General features: G+C 33.7%; 1 protein-coding gene across 2 annotated transcripts in view; it reads left to right on the top strand.

Annotated features, from left to right (window-relative positions):
* The window catches only part of ASCC3 (activating signal cointegrator 1 complex subunit 3), a 341,661-nt gene that overhangs the window by 197,665 nt on the left and 121,822 nt on the right, over positions 1 to 22,174 (top strand). For both annotated transcript variants that reach the window (XR_824792.1, XM_010834747.1), the window contains exons 15-20: positions 5,175 to 5,366; positions 5,678 to 5,902; positions 12,270 to 12,389; positions 16,536 to 16,700; positions 18,972 to 19,058; positions 19,918 to 20,094. Coding sequence is in view for 1 of the 2 variants with exons in the window: in XM_010834747.1 (XP_010833049.1) it covers positions 5,175 to 5,366; positions 5,678 to 5,902; positions 12,270 to 12,389; positions 16,536 to 16,700; positions 18,972 to 19,058; positions 19,918 to 20,094 (966 nt within the window). In the remaining variant the exon portion in view is untranslated. The remainder of the gene's footprint in view (positions 1 to 5,174; positions 5,367 to 5,677; positions 5,903 to 12,269; positions 12,390 to 16,535; positions 16,701 to 18,971; positions 19,059 to 19,917; positions 20,095 to 22,174) is intronic.

The raw sequence follows: 22,174 nt of genomic DNA, 5'->3' as shown, positions 1-22,174 counted from the left end.
GGAGTTTCAGCTTTAGCATCATTCCTTCCAAAGAAATCCCACGGCTGATCTCCTTCAGAATGGACTGGTTGGATCTCCTTGCAGTCCAAGGGACTCTCAGGAGTCTTCTCCAACACCACAGTTCAAAAGCATCAATTTTTCGGTGCTCAGCTTTCTTCACAGTCCAACTCTCACATCCATACATGACCACAGGAAACACCATAGCCTTGACTAGACGGGGTGTTAGGCACACTTTTATGTCTCTTGCTTTTTTTGCTTAGTGAACATCATGGAGATCTTTCAAATCAACACAGAAATATCTGATTCATTCTTTCAACAACTCCATAATATACTCCAATGTGGACATTATTTTCATTCATTTATCCTGTCTTGATGGAGACTTTTGTTGTTTCTAATTATGTTTTATTGTAAACAGTGCTATAGTAAACATTCTTGCTCATACTCTTGGCAGTTGCAACAATGTCCATTGGAAAAATTTCTGGCAGTGGAATTTATCCATCAACATGGTACATGCATTTAAAAGTTTGGCGAATGAGTGGTCCTGAATTGCCCACTAAGGAGATTGTTCCAATTTACATTTCCTGGAACAGTAACTTCCTCCTATCTAACTGCCAGCACCGAGCAGTGTTAGAATTTTTGAGTTTATGACAGATTTAAAGGCAAAAAAGATACTTCATTATTACTTTTACTGGCATTTCTTTATGAGTGAAACAGCATTTTTCACATTTGCTGTTTGAATCTCTTCTGTAAATTGCATGTACTATTATATGTGTTACAAACATTTTTCCTAGTTAACCTGTGATTTTGATTTATTTATGAATATTTTACCATGATGAGATTTTTATTAGTTTATATAGTATTTGTCTTGCTTATAAAGGCCACACCCACTTAAACATGATTTCCTCCAGCCCTTTTTAAATTTAATTTTTAATATTTATTACTAAATCTTTGATCCATCTGGAACTTACTGCATATTGTGATGGTATTGGTTTGCATTCTCCTTGAGACCTTTTTGAGTATAATCTGAAACCTCCATAATACAGAGGGCAAGGAGAGACTGAAGACCATTCTAGATTGGTGGGTCTCAGGTTTAAAAATTAAGGGAACTTATATACAAGTAGATCTCCAAACCTACCTGCTACAATCTTAAAAGTTTATATAGAAACTTTAATGGGATTTAGTCACATACACAGTCAACACTGCATTTCTAACTAAAGGCTGTATTCTTGGCCAGCCACTAGCATAGTGAAGGCAAGCAGAGTGCACATTCCAAGGACTGGGGAAAGGATGAGGTACCTCTGATTATCTGGGCCCAGCTCGTGGGTCAAACTGGTGGTCACATCTTTTTGATGACCTCCTGAAGCAGATGAGTTTCTGAATGTCCGTGTTAAGTCGCTTCAATTGTGTATGACTCCTTGCAACCCCATGGACTATAGCCCACCAGGCTCCTCTGTCCATGGAATTTTCCAGGCAAGAATACTGGAGTGGGTTGCTATTTCCTTCTCCAGGGCATCTTCCAGACCCACGGATCGAACCCATGTCTCTTACATCTCCTGCATTAGCAGGCGGGACTCTGTGTTTATTCCATTGATTATAAAATTGAATGTAACATACAAAATTCTCACAGTTGCCTGAGTCAGTTTCTGAGTTTTCTCTTCTATTTCCCTGAGCTTATTGACTCTTTTCTGGTATTAAACTATTTTACTTATCCTGTTTTTATAGTATTTTTAATATGGTTTGGGATAAGCATCCTCATTATTCTTCAATTTTAGAATTTTTTTCCTGGATAAATATACAGGTATACTTTTTAGGATGTACTTCAGTATCACTTCCAAGAAATGATGTTTACCTTTTAGTTAAGTTAATATATTGATTTACAGATTACATTAGTGAGAATTGATATTTTTATCAAATCAGGTTTTTCCAACTCAAAAACAAGGCATATGATTTCAGTTGTTGAATATCCTTTGGCAGTGTTATGATGATTTCTTCATGTAGGGTTCTACCTATTTCTTGCTTTTTTCTGTTTTTGATGGCGTTTATAGATGTGATATTTTCTTCCCTTTTATTTTCTAACAAGTTATTGTTTATACATAGAAACACTTGTTTAAAATATTGATTTGGGGGACTGTCACCTTTCTGAATTCAGTCATTAGTAGTTTTTAATTAATTCTCAATTTTCTAAGTAGATGTTTATTTCATCTGCAACTAATAATTGGTTTGACTTCTTCTGTTCTAGTATTTCTACTTTTTATTATTTTCTCATGTCTAATTCCATTAAGACATTAGTTAGCTGATGTAAACAACTTTGCCTTGTTTCTAACTTTAATAGATATACTCCTAATGTTTTATGATTCAGTGTGGTTTAAAATCAATATTGTCACCTCTGCTCATTAAGATTGAATGTGGTCTTTTGTGAGCTTTCAGTGCCTTTAGATCAGCTATGTTCTTTCTCCTTTGACTCATTCATAAGCATGTCCATATAAATATATTTATAGGTATAGATAGTGCCTTGCCTTCTGGGGTTTGATGTACTTAGTTGTGATATGTTGTTTTAATACATTGGTGAATTCTATTTTCCAAAGCTCTGTACTGTTTGATTTAATATTCTTAAGAGATATTTCTCTATTGTATTCTGTTTCCTGCTGCTTTATCAGGTTTTACTATCAGTGCTATTACACTGTCTCTGTAAGATTAATTTTTAGACTTCTATTTCTGTGCTCTAAGGTCCCTAACTAACATTAGAATTAATTTGTTTTTAAAAAGGATGAAAACCTAAATGTTAGACAGCCTTTAAATTTTCTTCCATTGCTCTTATTACAATTTTCTATCAGTTTTAATATAAATGTTAGTCACATATTTTCCTAGAGCAGATCAGGGGGTCTGATCTACCAGGGGCTGTAGGAGGGGGAGGGTTTAACTATAAAGAAATAACAAGAGAATTTGAGGGGGTGTGTAAAGGAGCTGTTTGTATCATTATTATGGTAGTTACACAGTTTGAACATATACTAAAGTTCATAGAACCGTACACCAAAAGTGAAAAGATAATCTGACTATACGATAATTTTTTAAATAAGGTTTTAAAGCATACTTATCCCTGGATCTCTTTCCCGAGATTTCTCATTTATTTCTACTGTGAACTAGGCTAGATCAAAAACAGCAGATTCAGGTTCAAAGATAGTTGAGAAAGACCAACCCAGTCTTACTTTAAGATTGTTGTCACTTCAGGTCTCTACTGAAGTAATATAATAAAAAAAAAAGCAACAGCACAGAATATCAGTGAGAATAGAGACAAAGGAGAAGTGACCCCTGGGACCTCTTGGTTGCTTACAGAGACCAAGCTGGTTGATCCCTCCTGGTCAGGGTGGGAGGTGCTGTGTCAGCTCCCCATGAGCCATCTACTACCTTCTAGGAATATTCTGCACCACAGTTACATATTTCCAGGTTCAGCTTCTTACTGTGTCGTGGTGTCACAAGTCAAGGATTTTGACTAAAATCTGCATTTATAACAAGCCTATCAAGATATTCCAGTTCAGGAGTCCACAAACAACAGATGCACCCAAAAGAGCCATCCAGCGGTATGATTTGTTCTGAATGTCTCTAAGCAGTATTTTTCAGTTTCCTCTGTTAGCTCTGAATATTCGTTCACTCATGAATGAGTGAAGAAATGAAGTAGGTAAAATGTTTTTATTTTTCTACCTTGACCTCGCGAAGGAGCTTTGTTAGATACTAGCAAATACTCCATAACACGGAGACCGAAATACTCCATAACATGGAGCCTGTATTTGTGAGATTGACATTAACACATCTAAAAGAATTAAAGTTAAGGCAATATGATCCTTAACTTAAGGCCAATGTAGATAATCATAAAGTGTGCATATAAAATTATTTGTAAAAGGCTGACCACACTGCACAAAAATGAAGTAATACCCTCCCCATGAAATTTAAAAAAAATAAATCTTTTTGTGTATATATTTCCAAGTTGTTATTTACTTGGCTGGCCACTAGATGGTGCGGTTTGTTAATTTATTCTCTTCCATTTTATATTCGAAGCAGATTTCATGGCGTGCGGTTTTCACAGATCATTTTCTTAATTATTATTAACTTCGAAGTTTCAGATTTTAAGAGATAGTCAGTGTGATGAAGTCAGTGCTAGAACCCTGTTCCCTGCCAGTGTAGTGCACCTTACATAAAAACTATGGAAAACACTTTCAAAAGAAGCTATCAAGATGCTGATCTTGAAATTTTCGGAGCAACAGCAAACAAGCCAGGATGTGGTGCCCAAACAGAAATTTTGAGCACTTATGTTAGTCTTTAATTTTGCTGAAAAAATGTCTCCATTGTACGATGAGCTATCAGTGAATTTTAAAAGATTTGCTGTAGCACTTACACAAATTACAGATAAGTGGACCAGACCCCACATCTGAGCTCAGACCAGGCCAAAGACCAGCCCTCAGAAGCGGGTTAGTATATTCAGGGCAGATGTAAAGTTGAGGAGATAAGACAGGTGGCTGGTGCCCTCCTGTCAGAGATCAGCAGGAACACAGGTGTGAGGGGGGAGCACAGCTGGGCTTATTGGCTCATTATCATGAGGAGTGCATGCCCAGCCGAACCAGGGGCATCTCAGTAAGGGGGAGAGGTTTCCAAGGCAGTGAGTCTAGAACAGACAGTGTGAAGACCTCAAGGCAGGTGTGGATTTGTTTAAAAAAAAAAAAAAGGACCTTAGAGAAAAAGCCAGTATTTGTGTCTGGCATGAGTAAGTGGGGTTCGGGGATGGGAATGATTTCTGTAGGTCTTGCATGGTAAGGACTCTGACCTTTTCTCTGAATGAGTTGGAACCCACTGAGAATTACGCTTGCTTCTAATAGACTTCTTTTGGAAGAATACAAAAGGTAATACTGATTGATTACAGGAAGAGGATACCTGAGTGAAAGGAACACGTGATTTTAACTTCTTTCCTTTTGGATTTTGTGCCATGTTCAAGGTTACCTATTTTTTAAGATAGCTGAAATATAATTTTAAGTGATCTTGTATAACACATTATATACTAAAACTTAAGATGCTTAACAATAATTCTATGCTCTCTTTGATAAACTTATTCAGGAGACATGCTAAATAACAATTGCTTTTAAATGCTAAATAACACTTTTATGTTTTGTTGCTTTATACTCTAGGTGCAAAAGTCAAGAAATAGACAAGTACGAGAATTATTTCCAGATGGTTTTAGTATTCATCACGCAGGCATGCTTCGGCAGGACAGAAATTTGGTTGAAAGCTTGTTTTCTAATGGACATATCAAAGTCCTAGTCTGTACGGCTACATTAGCCTGGGGTGTCAATCTTCCTGCTCATGCTGTTATTATTAAGGTGAGAGCTTACCTTCCTTTTTGCATGGATTTGAGATATCTTAAAACAAACCTGTGGGTTGATTTATTTAGAAAATTATTGTGATTTGGCTGCTTCAGTGACTTTGAATGTTATTCATATAAGGTCAGAATTATTTTCTCCAAAAGAATCTAGTTTATATTGTGAAAATTTAACTCTATCACAGATAGTGAAAGGATTAGTTAAAGTACACTTTTGAGATCTTGCCATATTTGCCTAATTTCAGTATTCAAGTCATCAGGATTATATTTGTGTGTGTTTATGTAAATTTTTATTAACTTTCCCTCATCTAGGGAACACAAATATATGCTGCAAAAAGAGGCTCCTTTGTTGACCTTGGAATTTTAGATGTCATGCAGATATTTGGTCGAGCCGGAAGACCACAATTTGACAAATTTGGAGAAGGAATCATCATAACAACCCATGATAAACTCAGCCATTACCTCTCTTTGCTCACTCAACAAAACCCAATTGAGAGCCAGTTTCTGGAAAGCCTTGCAGATAATCTAAATGCAGAGGTAAGAGCTAGTAAGCAAAAGGTTGGAATGGAATCATCAGCTTCAAGAAAGACTAAGAAAAATAAAGGTTGAGTTGATTGCTATTTTGTAATATTTAATAATACATTTTATTTCATACACAGTCATGAGACACAAGAGGTGGAATGGTGATATCCTTGATTAGATCAGAGCAATATAAAATGCAAATGAGAACTGATAACAACTCATTGCTAAAAGACTGCTTTTAAGTCATGAGGTTTTGTGAAAGGACAGAAATCTAACCACAGCTATACACACTAAGGAAATAGTAATAAAAACAACTGTGTTCATACAAACTTTTATAAAGTTTATTATGAAGTATTTGATAAAGTTTTTATAAGGTTAATAAAGCTCTTCTGTTTTAGCTCATTCGATTAACTTTGTTATAGAAAATATGATTGCTTAAATTGAGCTACAGTATTATAATTTATTTCACTGTGATGTGTTTTTGTGTTCAGATTTAACTAGCAGACCCTGGAACCCTAGGTAACATCTTAACTGGTAAAGAGGATAAACATTCTAAATTTAAGAACCTGTGTGTCAAACAATCAAAGAAGTTTTAGCTGTTTTTATGGCATTTTTTATTGTTGTGCTGTCACTCAACACTTTTCTGTCTCTACATCCCTTCTTACTATTCAAGTTGACTCAGTTTTTGAAAGTAGGTGGAATATAACTATTAAATACATGAATAAGTGAAATATTTGAAGTATTGTAGAAATTTCACTTAGATCTATTGATCTGATCTACAAGTCTTTTTAGAGGATGAAACACACACTGCAATTCCTCTGTTAAGGAGTATATAGTCCAGAATGGGAGAAAAAGATACAAAAACGCAGTGCAATAGTGTTGGTAGGTAATAAAGTTCTAAAGAAGGATTCAGTAGAAGGAGAAAACACCTTTGGCCCCAGCCTATCAAGAAAGGCTTTGTTCATGAAGGTGATAAAACTTGATCTGGGTTCAGAAAGTTAGGTAAGGGTTAGAAGATCTAGTTGGAAGTTAGAAAAAAAATCAGGAAAGATGCTGCTTTGTAGCAGCAAAATTATAAGAAAATTAAAAAATTAGAAAATTAATTATGATGTAGGGATTGTCTCCAAAACAAATACTATAACTCAGTTTTTATCCTCATTGCCTACTATAATGGCATGGTTTTAATAATTAGGTCTTGGGTCACTGGGATCTATGATAGAATAGTCTGTTGTACAAAGACAGTAATAGTAGCAATGGACTGAGGATGTGCCAACCTGCTGGATACTTTTTGTATATTCTCTCAGTACTGATGCTCAGGAGATATTGTTCTCAGATAGATAACTGGCCCAAAGCTCATGCAGGTACTAATTTTTGAAACTAGTACTGTTCAAACTCAAGTCTTTTTAAATAAAAAGTCTTTTTATTATAGCCTAGATTTCAATTATATAAAATGTGGTAAGTTAAAAATTAATACATTTCTCTATATTAATTAACCTACATTTGCCACCTTCTGAGACCAGGACTAAATATTTTCCAAAATGGCAGTAATCATTTCTCTTAATTACAATAAAAAGCAAGATATAATTTTATGTATAATGTTTTATATATAAACATTTTGTATAATGTTTTATATATAAACATTTTATATAATGTTTATATAGTTATACTGTTTTATATAATGTTTCTAGAAAAGCATATTAAGAAAGCCTACATCTTTGTAAACTTAGAATTATTTTCCTTGATAGCTTTTTGTAAGTGGTAGACACCAAATAGTGATGCTTTTATGCAAAAGACACAGATGAGTAACTCTTGTCCTCAGGAATTCTTTTTCTTATGGACTATAAAATTCCATCATCAGTGAAACTATTTGGTCAGTTCCTGAGAAATTAAAAATGAATTGTAGCCCACAGATTCACCTCATATTCATAAACTACTTATTAGTGTTTGTCATTTTCAGAAATGTCAACTGTCTGGAACCGTAATTCCATTTAATACTATAAATAACATTCAAATAACAAAACATATACCTTGAAATTTTTTGCTAGTATAGTGAAGTATAGCCATTGCTAAATTTTCTTCATCTTATTTTGTCTACTAGACTAGTTCCCAATTAAAGTAAATTTTCTTCTTAAGGAAACAAATTCCCTTAAATTATAGTTTGAATGTGAAATTAAATTTGGTAATCTGTGGAAGCCAAGTGTGAAATTAGTTTATACAATGAATGTGTGCTGTGCTCTCAAGGTAATGAGTTTTTCAGTCTTTAGATTCCCAAAATCTTTGCCAGACTGTATAGCAACAATGATCAACACCAAGGTCATGTTAGATTAGGAATGTTGCCCAGACTGCTATCCTTGATAACACTAGTTTAGAAGAACTGGAGAAAGTATTCTATCAAGCAGTCATTTTAATGTAGACATTTTATGAGGCATCTTTGCTAATTGATCCCTAATCGGGCTGACCGCCTAATACTAACTAATGCCAAAAGATCAGAAGTTCCGGCCCTATATATACCATTTCATTCTGCTCTGTTAGAGAAACACTGAAGCATATTTGAGGCTTATGAAAATTTATTCAGCAGACATGACTGGGTACCTCGTCTGTGCCAGTGCCCTGTGGTCCATACTTTAAAATGTATTAATCTTTCTGTAAGTGTACATACATTCTTTGTACAGAGTTCCTCGCGTCTACACAGCAGTGCACGTGCATATGCGTGCTCAGTCGTGTCTGACTCTTTGTGACTGCATGGACTCTCGACCCCAGGCTCCTCTGTCTATCATCCTCTGTCCATCTCCGCAGGGTATAATACAAGCACTTTGTCTTTGGATTTATGGCTTCGGTAGCCTGACATCTTCCCAGTTCTGACTCTGGTTACTTTCCAGTACAGCTCTTCTGCTCTAGATAGGCTGTCAGTCCATTTGCTTCACCTGTACAGCACTCATCTTCCCATGTTTAAATTAGGAATAGTATCACTAGATTGTTGTGAAAGGCTAACAAACACCTGTGCCAAGTTGTTATTCAGTACAAGATTATACCACTATATTACTTCATAGTCCCTTTATGCTCAGCCCCAAGTATACTTGCTACCCACACAAATTTTAGGGGAATAAATAAACAAATAGTGATATAAATGTTGTTTGCATACATGTACTAGAGGGATTTGTGTATGCATGTGTATTTATCTAAATATGATTATTACATTTGCTTGTTTAGTTTTATTTTATTTCAACTAGCTTTTTAAAAAGCACATACAAATAAACAAGATAACTGTAATGACTAAAGTTTAAGTAGATAAATCAGATACAAAATGATACTTTGAGCCTTCTAAATCACCAAAGTTGAAATAGATTATTTTTTTCCTCTTTTACTTAGCACTTAAATCTCTGTTACACTATATACTAATGGCACTTTTATAAGTTATACATGTTAGGTGTTTTTCTTTAAAAGCATTTTTGAATACATATTGTGTCCTAGGCACTGTGGATAATGGTTTCATAGATGTCATCTTAACTAGTTACATGTATCTCACCTAAGGGACTACAGAACTTCTTAAGATGAGGCACCAGGCTATATTTATTGCCATATCCATTGTACTTGACTTACTGGCTTCTTGTATGATTATTGGGATGAATGAATAAATTTCAGAGAGATACTATGAAAAATACTTGTTCTGTGTAAGCCTCCTATCAGATCAGATCAGTAGCTATTGCTGCTGCTAAGTCGCTTCAGTCATGTCCGAGTCTGTGCGACCCCATAGACGGCAACCCACCAGGCTCCCCCGTCCCCGGGATTCTCCAGGCAAGAACACTGGAATGGGTTGCTATTTCCTTCTCCAATGCATGAAAGTGAAAAGTGAAAGTGAAATCGCTCAGTCGTGTCCAACTCTTAGCGACCCCATGGTCTGCAGCCTACCAGGCTCCTCCGGCCATGGATTTTCCAGGCAAGAGTACTGGAGTTGGGTGCCATTGCCTTCTCCAAGTAGCTACTAGGAGACCACACATATTTGCAAGTAAATTTTTATTGTTGTCACTAGGTGGCATTCAAGGATTAATCTCACAGTATGATGTACCATCATAAATTTACATTCATTTTTCTGAGTAGTCTTTTCCTTTTTGGTGAACATTTGAAAGACTTGTATTACTTGATCCAGGTTTTGCTACCTACGTGGTCTTTTCCTTTATTCTTATCAGTGCCCAGCAACAGCTAATTACCAATTATTGTTAATTTATTCAATAATTTTGAAAGTAATATGAAGTTTATTTTATTTTTTATAAAATTTTCTACTCAGGAGTTGTGTGATGTTATTTTAAAATATCTATAAATGATAAGGGAATTGATACAATCCAACTCAAATAATAGAATTAAAAATGGAGAATGCTATAGGATATCTTGCCATATTATCTAACTAGTTTCCTTTGCCTAAGCAGACTAAAAAATGTTTAACTGTGATGTTTGTACATATTTAGGAAGTCTTGTAGAACTCAATCCTTAGGTAAATTTTAATTCTTGTTACACTTTGTTTTGTAGAAAGTCTTACAGTTCACATTTTAATAAATGTGTATGTTTACTTATACTGTGGTCAGTTTTAGTCATTGGTTAATATGTAATGTAAATTTTTTTGTTCTTTCCAGCTTTATGGAGTTATAATTGACATGACATTGTAAGTTTAAGGTTATACAGTGCAATAATTTGACACACATATGTATTTGTGAAATGTTCACCCCATAAAGTTAGTGAACACTTCCTTCACCTCATGTAATGACCATTTTGTCTGTTGTTATGTTGAGAGCACTAAAGCTTTACTCTCATATCAACTTTCACGTATAGAGTACAATAGGATTACCTATAGTCATGATGCTATACATTAGATCCCCAGAGCTTACTCATGTGCCTGAAAATTTGTACCCTTTAACCAACATCTCATTTTCCTTACCCCTCAACTCCTGGCTACCACCATTCTGCTGTTTATGAATTTGGTGTTATAAAGGAGATCATACAGTATTGTCTTTCTCTGACATATATCAAGATAGTGTAATTTTTTTAAAAGATAGTCAGCATCTGCCTTGTCATTTATTTAAGGATGAATAGTATGATATAATACTATAATGGTATTAAATTGCTATATGTCATCTCCAACTAAATAAAGATAGCTAAGCCTACACATACTTACTTTACAAAATTAATTATGCAGAATGTAAATTATAATATGAGAATAAAGCAAACATTAATGTTTATTTTCTTTAATATTTTATACTAAAATAACAGGATTTATTTTTCCTTCTTGTCTCCTAAAATTTGGTTATTTAGGGTGGAGACCATCAGTTATCCTTTGATTAAAGTATTACGATGTAAAAATTTTTTCAGGCACAAATTCAGGAAAAATTATTCAAATCTGAAGTGGCATAACTTGGATAAATTTGTTAATTAAAATGAACACTCTAAATAGAAGCAAAATGACTACCTATAGATCCAGTGTCTAAAAAAATGTATTTTTAAGATTTTTCACTGCAGTTCTGTGTTAAGATCATTTTCTAGCAATTCCATTCATTACACAGATTTTATATGTTATCATTGTTTTAAAATTATTAACTTTGGTTTCATTAAATTACCATATTATAAAGTTACATTAAAATGCTATGTTTAAAAATTTCAGAATATAATCTAAAGAAATACCAGTGTTTATTATAATTCAAATTTATAAATAACTATTTTCTCCCTAAGATAAGTTTACCAATAAAAAGATTAAAACCACTCCCTGTTCTTGTATGAATTTTGAGGTATATATGTTATTAATATGTATAAATCCCAATAAAATATTTGTGCCAAAATTATTGCATTTACCATTGTATTTATATTATATATTTATACTAGTTATGCTGCAAATGGGAATCTTTAGAGGAAAAAAATTAATGTTATGATACCCTTTGTTATTTTGGTGATGACAGTATACAAAATCACAATAAAGAGGGATAAAATCATCAATATTATGTTTTATTTGTGGTACAGTTACATTTAAAACTATCAATAATGTTGTCACATTAAATGAAGCCAAGATTTAAAAGAAACAAGAAGAAGAAGAATTAATGAATACCAAAATGTTTTTAATACTATATAAAATTAAACAGGAAAAATAATCCAATGCAATAATAGTAAGTAAGGTCAGTTTTGGCAGGTAGCATATCTAATGTACTGTTCTCAAATGAAGCAGGGCTGATTTTTAATTAATTGGAGAAATGTCATGGCCAATAATTATGCTTACCTTCTTTTAAATACATCATAGTGATGCATTTTAAAAACTTAGCTTTTGACAAAATGGTCCTTGATGCAATGTTTATATTCAACTTTAATGCATTAGTTTAATTTTTGTTATATTTTTGATTTGCAGATTGCTCTGGGAACGGTTACTAATGTGGAAGAAGCAGTGAAGTGGATAAGCTACACTTATCTTTATGTACGGATGAGAGCAAATCCATTAGTATATGGCATCAGCCACAAGGCTTATCAGGTAAAAAAACTCATTTATTAAAAAAAGAAAGTCAGACCTCCTTTTTAGTTCTCTAATCCTTTCATGGTATGAGGATAAATATTTGCTATTTCTGCTTCATCTGAAAAGAGTTAGGTACCTGTAAGAAAAACAGAGCTTTAATCTTTTTATAGAAAATACTGATGTTCAAGTTGGATTTAGAAAAGGCAGAGGAACCAGATATCAAATTGCTAACATCCACTGGATCATCGAAAAAGCAAGAGTTACAGAAAAACATCTACTTCTGCTTTATTAACTATGCCAAAACCTTTGACTGTTTGGATCACAATAAACTGAAAAATTCTGAAAGAGATGGGAATACCAAACCACCTGACCTGCCTCTTGAGAAATCTGTATGCAGGTCAGGATGCAACAGTTAGAACTGGACATGGAACAACAGACTGGTTCCAAATCAGGAAAAGAGTATGTCAAGTCTGTATATTGTCACCCTGCTTATTTAACTTATACTCAGAATACATTATGAGAAACACTGGACTGGATGAAGCACAAGCTGGAATCAAGATTGCCGGGAGAAATATCAATAACCTCAGATATGCAGATGACACCACCCTTATGGAGGAAAGTGAAGAAGAACTAAAGAGCCTCTTGATGAAAGTGAAAGAGGAGAGTGAAAAAGTCAGCTTAAAACTCAACATTCAGAAAACTAAGAATATGAAATTTGTTCCCACCACTTCATGGCAAATAGATGGGAAGACAATGGAAGTAGTGGCAGACTTAATTTTGGGGGGCTCCAAAATCACTGCAGATGGGGACTGCAGCCATGAAATTAAAAGATGCTTGCTCCTTGGAAGAAAAGTTATAACTAACCTAGATAGCATTTTGATAAGCAGAGACACTACTTTGCCAACAAAGGTCTGTCTAGTCAAAGCTGTGGTTTTTCTAGTAGTCATGTATGGATGTGAGAGATGGACTATAAAGAAAGCTGAGTACTGAAGAATTGATGCTTTTGAACTGTGGTGTTGGAGAGTCCCTTGGACTGTAAGGAGATCCAACCAGTCCATCCTAAAGGAAATCAGTCCTGAATATTCATTGGAAAGACTGATGCTGAAGTTGAAACTCCAATACTTTGGCCACCTGATGCAAAGAACTGACTCATTTGAAAAGACCCTTATGCTGGGAAAGATTGAAGGCAGGAGGAGAAGGGGACAACAGAGGTTGAGATGGTTGGATGGCATCACCAACTCAGTGAACATGAGTTTGAGCAGGCTCTGAGAGTTGGTGATAGACAGGGAGGCCTGGCATGCTACAGCCCATGGGGTTGCAGAGTCGGAAACGACTGAACAACTGAACTGAACTGAAGGAAAATTAATTTTATCCCCTGTAATTATTTTACTTTCTTTATACCTCTTTTCTACTGATACTAATGATCTTTATGTTGTTAATCAATTTAGTATTCAGATGAGTTTCCATTTGATACTACTATTTTGCTATGATTTTTTTAAACTATTTTTTTAATTTAGTTTTTGGAATAAATTAGACATGAGGAAACTTATAGACTACTTTTAATAATAGGGTGATGTTGTATACAGTATGTTCCTCTTATCAAATCCTTCTAAGTCCTTGTTCCTAAGTTAAAAATAGCATTTATGAGTTACTATCTTAACAGTTTGGAGGCTGAATCGGTCCTGCTGAGAACATAGACTGAGAATCAAATGCATGTGGTCACAGCTCTTCCTACAAACTTCACAGCTGTGTGGTCCACATAGCTTACAGATTCTGTGAGATCTTGTCTTTTCTTTAAAACTCTGCTTTATGCCCTGTAAATGCTTCCTAAATGCAGATAAAATCCAGTTATTCTCTAATGAATATACTATTCACCACCATCATATCGATATTCACTGGTGTTAAATCAAAATTAGAAGAAAGGTTGAATTTAACTCAGAATTATAGTCTTCCTCCAGTCATTAATTATGTTGGCTTAGTTTGTATATATATTCCATGGTGTTATCAAAGCTTCCCTGGTAGCTTAGATGGTTAAGAATCTGCCCGCAATGTGGGAGACCCAGTTTCAATCCCTGGATCGGGAGAATCCCCTGGAGAAAGAAATAGCAGCCCACTCTAGATTCTTGCCTGGAGAATTCCATGGACAGAGGAACCTGGTGGGCTTCAGCCCATGGGGTTGCAAAGAGCTGGACATGACTGATCAATTAACATTACGTTAACATTATAGTTTTCCTCCATTTATAAATAATAATGGCTTAGTTTGTGTATACATTCCATGGTGTTATCAAAGCAGATGGCTATCTTTTTTCTTCTTTATTTTTCCTTTTCATATACAGTAAATGTGATCATGGAGAACTTTTGAAACTTAAGATTTAGGAGGGGGAAATAAAAATAACAGCAACAACTAGTTACGAAGCTGTTCATCTGAAATCACTTTATTTGTATATTAAATACTTAGGTTTACTCTTTTACTTAATACCTAAGTATTAAGATATCTAATACTCAGGTATCTTCTTTTACAGCCAGATTGCTATCAGCTATAAAATGTAGATGTGTTGTAACCTGTAACTTTATACATTTTAAAGAATAAGGCACTAGCTTATTACAGATACAGGCTTTGTGAGACAGGTCAATGGTACTATGAAAGTATTCTGAAGGAGTAAATTTAGGAAGACAAAACACAACTTGTTTTTTTTTTTTTTTCCATGGGCTAAAGCATTTCAAATCTCAACATAAACATACCAATTGATTTCTCTTAAAGTACCAGGTTAATATCAGAAGTCATTTTTATATGATTTTCTAGTATAAAAAAGTGACTTTTTTTCCCCCTTTTGAGGTACATGGTTTTATAGCCTTCACAGTTCAGATAACTAACCTTTTTTCTGATCTACGTGTTTTTATTACCCAATAAGAATTTACAGCTATAAAACTCATGTGAACTAACACAAATAATTTAATACTTTAATTCTTTTTAGTGGTTTAGTAATATGTGATTAATAACATGGTTTTATAAGGTAAACCTGAAACATGTATTATGTCACTTAGTGAAAATATTTAAGACCTTTTTGGGACTTCCCCAGTCGTCCAATGGTTGAGACTTTGCCTTCCAGCACAGGAGGTAAGGATTTGATCCCAGGTCTGGGAGCAAAGATTCCACATGCCTCGTGGCTGAAAAACCAAAACCTTAAAAACAAACAAACAAAGAAAAACCCCACAAGCAATGTAACAAATTCAATAAAGACTTAAAAAAAAAAAAACTTTCTGTATTTGCTAATATGACTCTTGATTCCACCTTACTTCCCTACAGTTGATTTTCCTTTGCCTCATTTTTTTCTGATTTATTCATTTTTTGTAGCTATATTTGGTGCATGAACAAGTTGATATAAAAATCTGTTAGAACAAATAGTAGGAGTATTAACTCATAAATTGATTTCTGAAGTATTTTATACTTCCCCTCACCCCTTGGAAGGTCATACTTCACTTTATTGCTTGTGGCCAGACTGCAATCTTCAGGACTTGGTGTGTGTACCTGTATGTGTGTCTGTATACATATATTTACACACACATATCTTAGTAACAAGAACATTTATTAATATCCAGTGTTAATGTCCTTTCTGCTTAGAAAAATACTGCAAAGTGGTTTTCCCACCACAGTTATGAAAATTGTTAGAACACTAAAACCATGCTTTTTAAAAGATAACTTTTCATTTATTTTTAGATACCCTTATTTCAGCAGAGGAAAGCATTCTCACTATCATTTCTTAAAACAGCTGATAAAGCAGGACTATGATTTGGTATTTTATAATTCTTATTTATTTTAGTGTGGGAGGGAGAAAACAATGATTTTTTTCATGTATCTAATTTCTAATCCTGATTAATCTTAAAGATTATAAGACTATACAGAAATTTTAGATTCTAAAATTTACTATCTGAAAACAATATACAGATTGATAATTTTCATTAATTTTAAAAACTTTCTTTATATATGAAATAAAATATTTTCTAATTGTTCTAACTTTTTAAAAATGTATTCTTTTAACATTGTAATAAAAATGTATGCTAAAGCATCAATAGAAACATTTAATTTCCATAAATAGATATACTTTTGCAAATGATGACTGAACAATTAGTCAAGTGTTTTTTTGTTTGTTTTTTTTCCTATAGATTGACCCAACATTAGCAAAGCACCGAGAACAGTTGGTCATCGAAGTTGGACGGAAACTAGACAAAGCTCGGATGATTCGTTTTGAGGAGCGAACTGGATATTTCTCCTCAACTGATTTGGGTAGAACTGCTAGCCACTACTATATTAAATACAACACTATTGAGGTATTATACTGAGTGGAACAAATAGAATAATGTGTCTGTTTTTAAATGTATATACTTTCTGGACTTCAGAATATAATATTACTATGGAACAAAATTCATTTAACTTTTAGGAATTCAACAACATGCACTCAGTAAAGATAAAAAAAAAAAATAGGACTTTAAATATTCAGGACCTTCTTGCCATCCTGCTCTATGAGTATGTCCCAAGCTGTAGATGAACCCAAGCCTAAAACCATTGAGCATATTAGACCTGGGGAATAAAGTGGGGACTGTTGGCTTATTGATGTCCATGAATAAGAAGTTGAAAAGTTAATTACAAATTATTGAGAAACACTGACCAAAAAGGATTATAAAAACTAATAAAAATATTAGGGCACTCAGCTGTACTATTTGGACAGTTTAAGAGATTACTCAAAGGTAATTTGTACTACACAGTGGTATCCTTGCCTGTTGCCTTTTAATGTAATCTTATGTAAGGTAGAGTACCACCATAATATCTACATTTTAAATAGTACATACTTGTCTTCATGTGTATTTATATACCTATGTATGTACCTTCATTGGAGAGGGAAATAGCAATCCACTTCAGTATTCTTGCCTAGAGAATCCATGGACAGAGGAGCCTGGTGGGCTATATATAGTCCATGGGGTCTTAGAGTCAGACACGACTGAGCGACTAACACGCACACACACGTACCTTCAGGTATTACTACATGGTAAAACTTAACAGTGATTACCTGTGAAGAGAGGATTTAAATTTGAATGGAGGGAGATAGATCAAGGTGAAATTTACTCATTACTCTTTTTATACAGAGAAGGTTTGAATTTTCTATGTTCACTTTTATTTTTGTTCTTAAAATTGTTTCTTAAATGAAAAAATAGTAGAAATCACTAAGATGAGATTTCTTCAAGAATATGAACACCAAAGCCTGTATGAAAGTTGTGTACGTGTTAAATGTTTTGTACTTATTTAACATCTGCTTATGCATATAACATGTTTCAGAAAACATTTTCATGTGCTTAATAGCTTTTCCTCCCTTGCCACATTCATATCTCCTGTTTCTATAGCACTTTGTGTATGTGTGTGTGTGTGTGTGTGTGTGTGCGCTCAATCATTCAGTCATGTCTGACTCTTTGTGACCCGGTGGACTGTAGCCCACCAGGCTCCCCTGTCCATTGGATTTTCCATGTGAGAATACTGGAGTGGATTGCATCCCCTTCTCCAGGGGATCTTCCTAGCCTAGGAATTGAGGAGCATCTCCTGCAGCTCCTGCATTGGCAGGTGGATTCATTACCATTGCATCACCTGGGAAGTCCCATATATCACTTTGAAAGTGTGAGTCACTCAGTCATGTCCGACTTTATGCGATCCCATGGACTGTAGCCTTCCAGGCTCTTCTGTCCATGGGGTTTTCCAGGCAAGAATGCTGGAGTTGTTTGCCATTCCCTTCTACAGGGGATCTTCCCAACGCAGAAATCGAACCCGAGTCTCCTACATTCCGGGCAGATTCTTTATTATCTGAGCCACCAGGGAAGCCCCATATAGCACTTTAGGTTCCTTCAAAGTCTTTTAACATATATTATCTCACAACTGTGATCTCTTAGTTCCTCAACCCACAACATTTCCCCCAGCTCTCTACAGCTTGCATCACCTACTCATGTCCACTTGTTTGTCCAATAAGTTTCCTTTCTCATTTGTCCACCTGGTAGTGTGTTGCTGGCAAACTACATCTTAAGCCTGTTTGCAGCTCACTTTCAGAAACTCGAGCCTTTTTTCAACTGTATTTTTATTCTGATCTTTTTCTTTGTGATTTTCTGAATTTCTGTATGCCCTTACTAACAATATTACAATATCTTTGCCAGAATCTTCAGGTTACATATTTTTAGTTATCCCTCCATCAATTTTATGTGATATATGATCAGCTTAAAGCCAGAGAATGGTATAGATTTCCATATGCCCATGCTGAAAATGAGCCAAAACCAGAATGCTATGCTGAACATTGTTTTAGATATCTAATGTAGGCCTCATTAACTGATTTTATTGATTTTTTTTTTTCTTCTAAAGATCTTCTCTAGCTAAATATTCTTTTTAGCCTTTGATGACTTTAATAATTGTTTAATGACTTGGAGCAGTGTGCCACAAACCTTGTAACTCTGCATATTCTAGGGCTCGGATGTCCTTTTAGAATGTGTGATTTATAGTCAGGTTTTGAATTTAAAATATTTTACTAGGCCTTCTATTTTAATCAAATGTAACACTTACTTTGGTAGACCTTCAATGAACTCTTTGATGCTCACAAAACAGAAAGTGATATTTTTGCTATAGTCTCCAAAGCTGAAGAATTTGATCAAATCAAGGTAAGATTGCTTGAAGCTTGAATTAAATGCATATGTCATATATGTGTTTATTCATTTATAAACATTTACAATAAATTGTTATTCCTATACAATATAAACTATATGACACTTCACATTTTGAGTACCAGCCATGTTGTTCCATTTATCAACAATGTCCAGTATTATAGATTTTGATAGTATTTCATACCTGACACCATTCTTTGCTCTCTACTGCAAATCAAATACAATTTAAGTAGGTTTTATGGTAATGAAACTATCATAGAATTTAGTGTGTAGATTTTGGTTTATTTGCAATGTAAGGTTCACTGAAGAAAATATAAAGGACATGCATGATTCAGACTTAGATATGAATATTTCTGTACTCATATTGTAATTTAATCTTATTAACAGTGAAAATTTTAATGCTTTGAATCATAGTACTTCACAGTTTTAAGCTATGAATGTGTTATACCATATAAAAATATATGACTGTAATGAATGCATTTGAAGATAATTCAAGTTTGCTGTAATCCATTTGGGCAGAGGTTTTACTCTGGTCAAATAAAAAATGAAATCTCATCAATATAAGGATGGTGAGGTCAGAAGATTTAATTTTTGTGGCGTATCAAATTTTTATATGTCAATGGCAATTTTAATATTGGTGATGAATAATAAAATGTAGTTGTATCAGTCTCAAGGTAGTTTTTCATTGTATTTTATTAGTAGCCTATGAAAAAATTGTTTTTATTTTAGTATACAAAAGAAAAATGTTGAGTAATGACATGGAAACTTTTAGAACACATGTAGTATGGTTTAATTTCAGTGTAAACATTTTAAATAAGTCAGCCAAGATAATTCTATAAAATCATGATTCTTCCAGGTCAGAGAAGAGGAAATAGAGGAGTTAGATACCTTACTAAGCAATTTCTGTGAACTCTCAGCTCCTGGAGGTGTAGAGAACAGTTATGGGAAAATAAACATCCTGCTTCAAACTTACATCAGCCGAGGGGAGGTGGACAGTTTCTCCCTCATATCAGATTCTGCATACGTTGCACAGGTAAAAATATTGCTCCCTTTCTGTTTTCTCTTCCTTGATTACTTTTAGAGATTCAAGGAATTAATTCATGCTATAATGTATTGGTTCATGATTGACATGCTGTCAAATCAGCATTTTATCTTAGAACTGGTTCTGTTTAATTTGTATGTCTTTTATTCCATTTTATGCTATTAGATCAGGAACAGAGGTCAGATTTGGTTGTCATTTTGGCTTTTTTTTTTAATGTTGCTCTTTTGCATTTTAGCATGTAAAAATATCAATATCTGATTTTTTTTCTGTTTTAAATGGTCAAGTTCATTTCTGTTACTTAGAGCAATAGTACAAAAATATTTCAAGCAAAAAGAAAACATTATGGAAACTTTGTAGCTTTTCTCAAAAGTTAGAAATGTAAACAATTGTTTTTAACCATTAGAGTTTAATAAATGTACCTCATATCATATATTCAGTATGATATATCTTTTATTTTTAAAAAGTCATCTTCCCTACTAAGCTGATTCTTATAAATTGAGGGCTGAAAGAAAATTAATCCATAAATTGCAGCTCATTAAATATTTAGCTTTTAGAATTATCATAATATAAAATGTTGTAATATTTATGTTTTTATATTCAAGAACTCATGCAATATATAAAGTAGATTTGTGTGTGTGTGTGTGTGGTAGTATATACCTTTCAGATGAGAGGTTTTCCTTCTAGGGAGAAATATTTTTTATCAAAAATACTTTTTTCCATTATTTTTATTGAGTAATGCCTCTTGTAGGTTAAGTAGAATAAAACGTTAATCATCCTTTAAATATAGAAACTATTGCATTATGTGGTTTCTTTTTGTAATTTTGTTCAAAGGCTTAATATAGAAAAAGTGTGTTTGTGTTAAATGAATTACTGTTAATAACTATGTATACACCAGAGTACTTTGAAACAACTGCAAACATGAAATATTTACAAATGTAAACCAAGATACATTAGCAAACAGTTTGAATGAAATGCAGTAATTTAATCAAAGTAACCAAGAAACTAGATGATGACTTCAAATATAAAGTAAATATGGATGTGGTGAAAACATCTTTTTTTTCATTTTGCAACTCATATGTTTCTGCCATGGAAAAATATATGTATTCTCAAAAGCCTAAAGCTGTAGAAGGAACCATTGTTTTTAAAGTCTTTTGTTTTACCTGTTTTTCTGAAAGATAATATATTGTCATTTTATATAATCTAATGGTTTTGTATTGAAATAGTTAATGATTTAATGAAAAGGCAAAGTTTTACTGCATTCTGGATGGATAATCTGACCACATTTCTGCTTGATTCAAGATTATGAAGATATTATCAGAGACTGATTTACAAATTGCTTTACAATATAAAACTCATGGTCTCCTCATGATTGGTACCCAGAAAGTCAGTCTCAGAAGGTTGAGGATGTATCTCAAGGCATCCCTGGTTCTTCTTAAATAGCTCCTATCGGTTTATCATTCTTGACTGCGTTAAATAAATTTTGTTGAGTTTGGGGTTTTTTGTTTGTTTGAAGTTTAAGCCATTACTAGTTCCACAAGCACTGTCAGATCTGTAAAATGGTACCTTCCTTCTGCACTCCTGAAACTTTCTCTCAGCCCTTAAAATAAATCCTTAGTTTTTTTATTCTATGGTGTTATAAAGGAGCCTGTATCTTCTGCATGTTAGAGATTTTGATCATTGTTCCCACCCAATTTGTATCATTCCAGATTAAAATGTCCTATTTGTATTATGTCACACAGAATTTCTCTTTCCATTTCTTTTAGCTTTTAGGGAACAACCACAGGCTCTGAAATATTAAAACGCATTTTCAAACACAGTTGAAAAAATTAGGCTAACAGTTTTTAGAAGAGCATCTGTAGGAATACCTACTTGATAGCTATAAAATGTTCAATTTATTTATCATTTTAATGCCTAATGAGAGCCATCCTATCATTTTTGAACCATATTAGAGATAGCCTCACATACTTCTAAATACCATTTTTTAAATTTCTAATACTGAAACAAATAGTCGAATTTATCAAAAGATGAATAATACTTTTTATAAAATGTAAAACCAAAGCCCTTAACTCTT

Source organism: Bison bison, unplaced genomic scaffold, assembly GCF_000754665.1.
Source record: "Bison bison bison isolate TAMUID 2011002044 unplaced genomic scaffold, Bison_UMD1.0 scf7180017864035, whole genome shotgun sequence".
Taxonomy (NCBI): Eukaryota; Metazoa; Chordata; class Mammalia; order Artiodactyla; family Bovidae; genus Bison; species Bison bison.
This window is presented reverse-complemented; position numbering and strand designations above follow the sequence as displayed.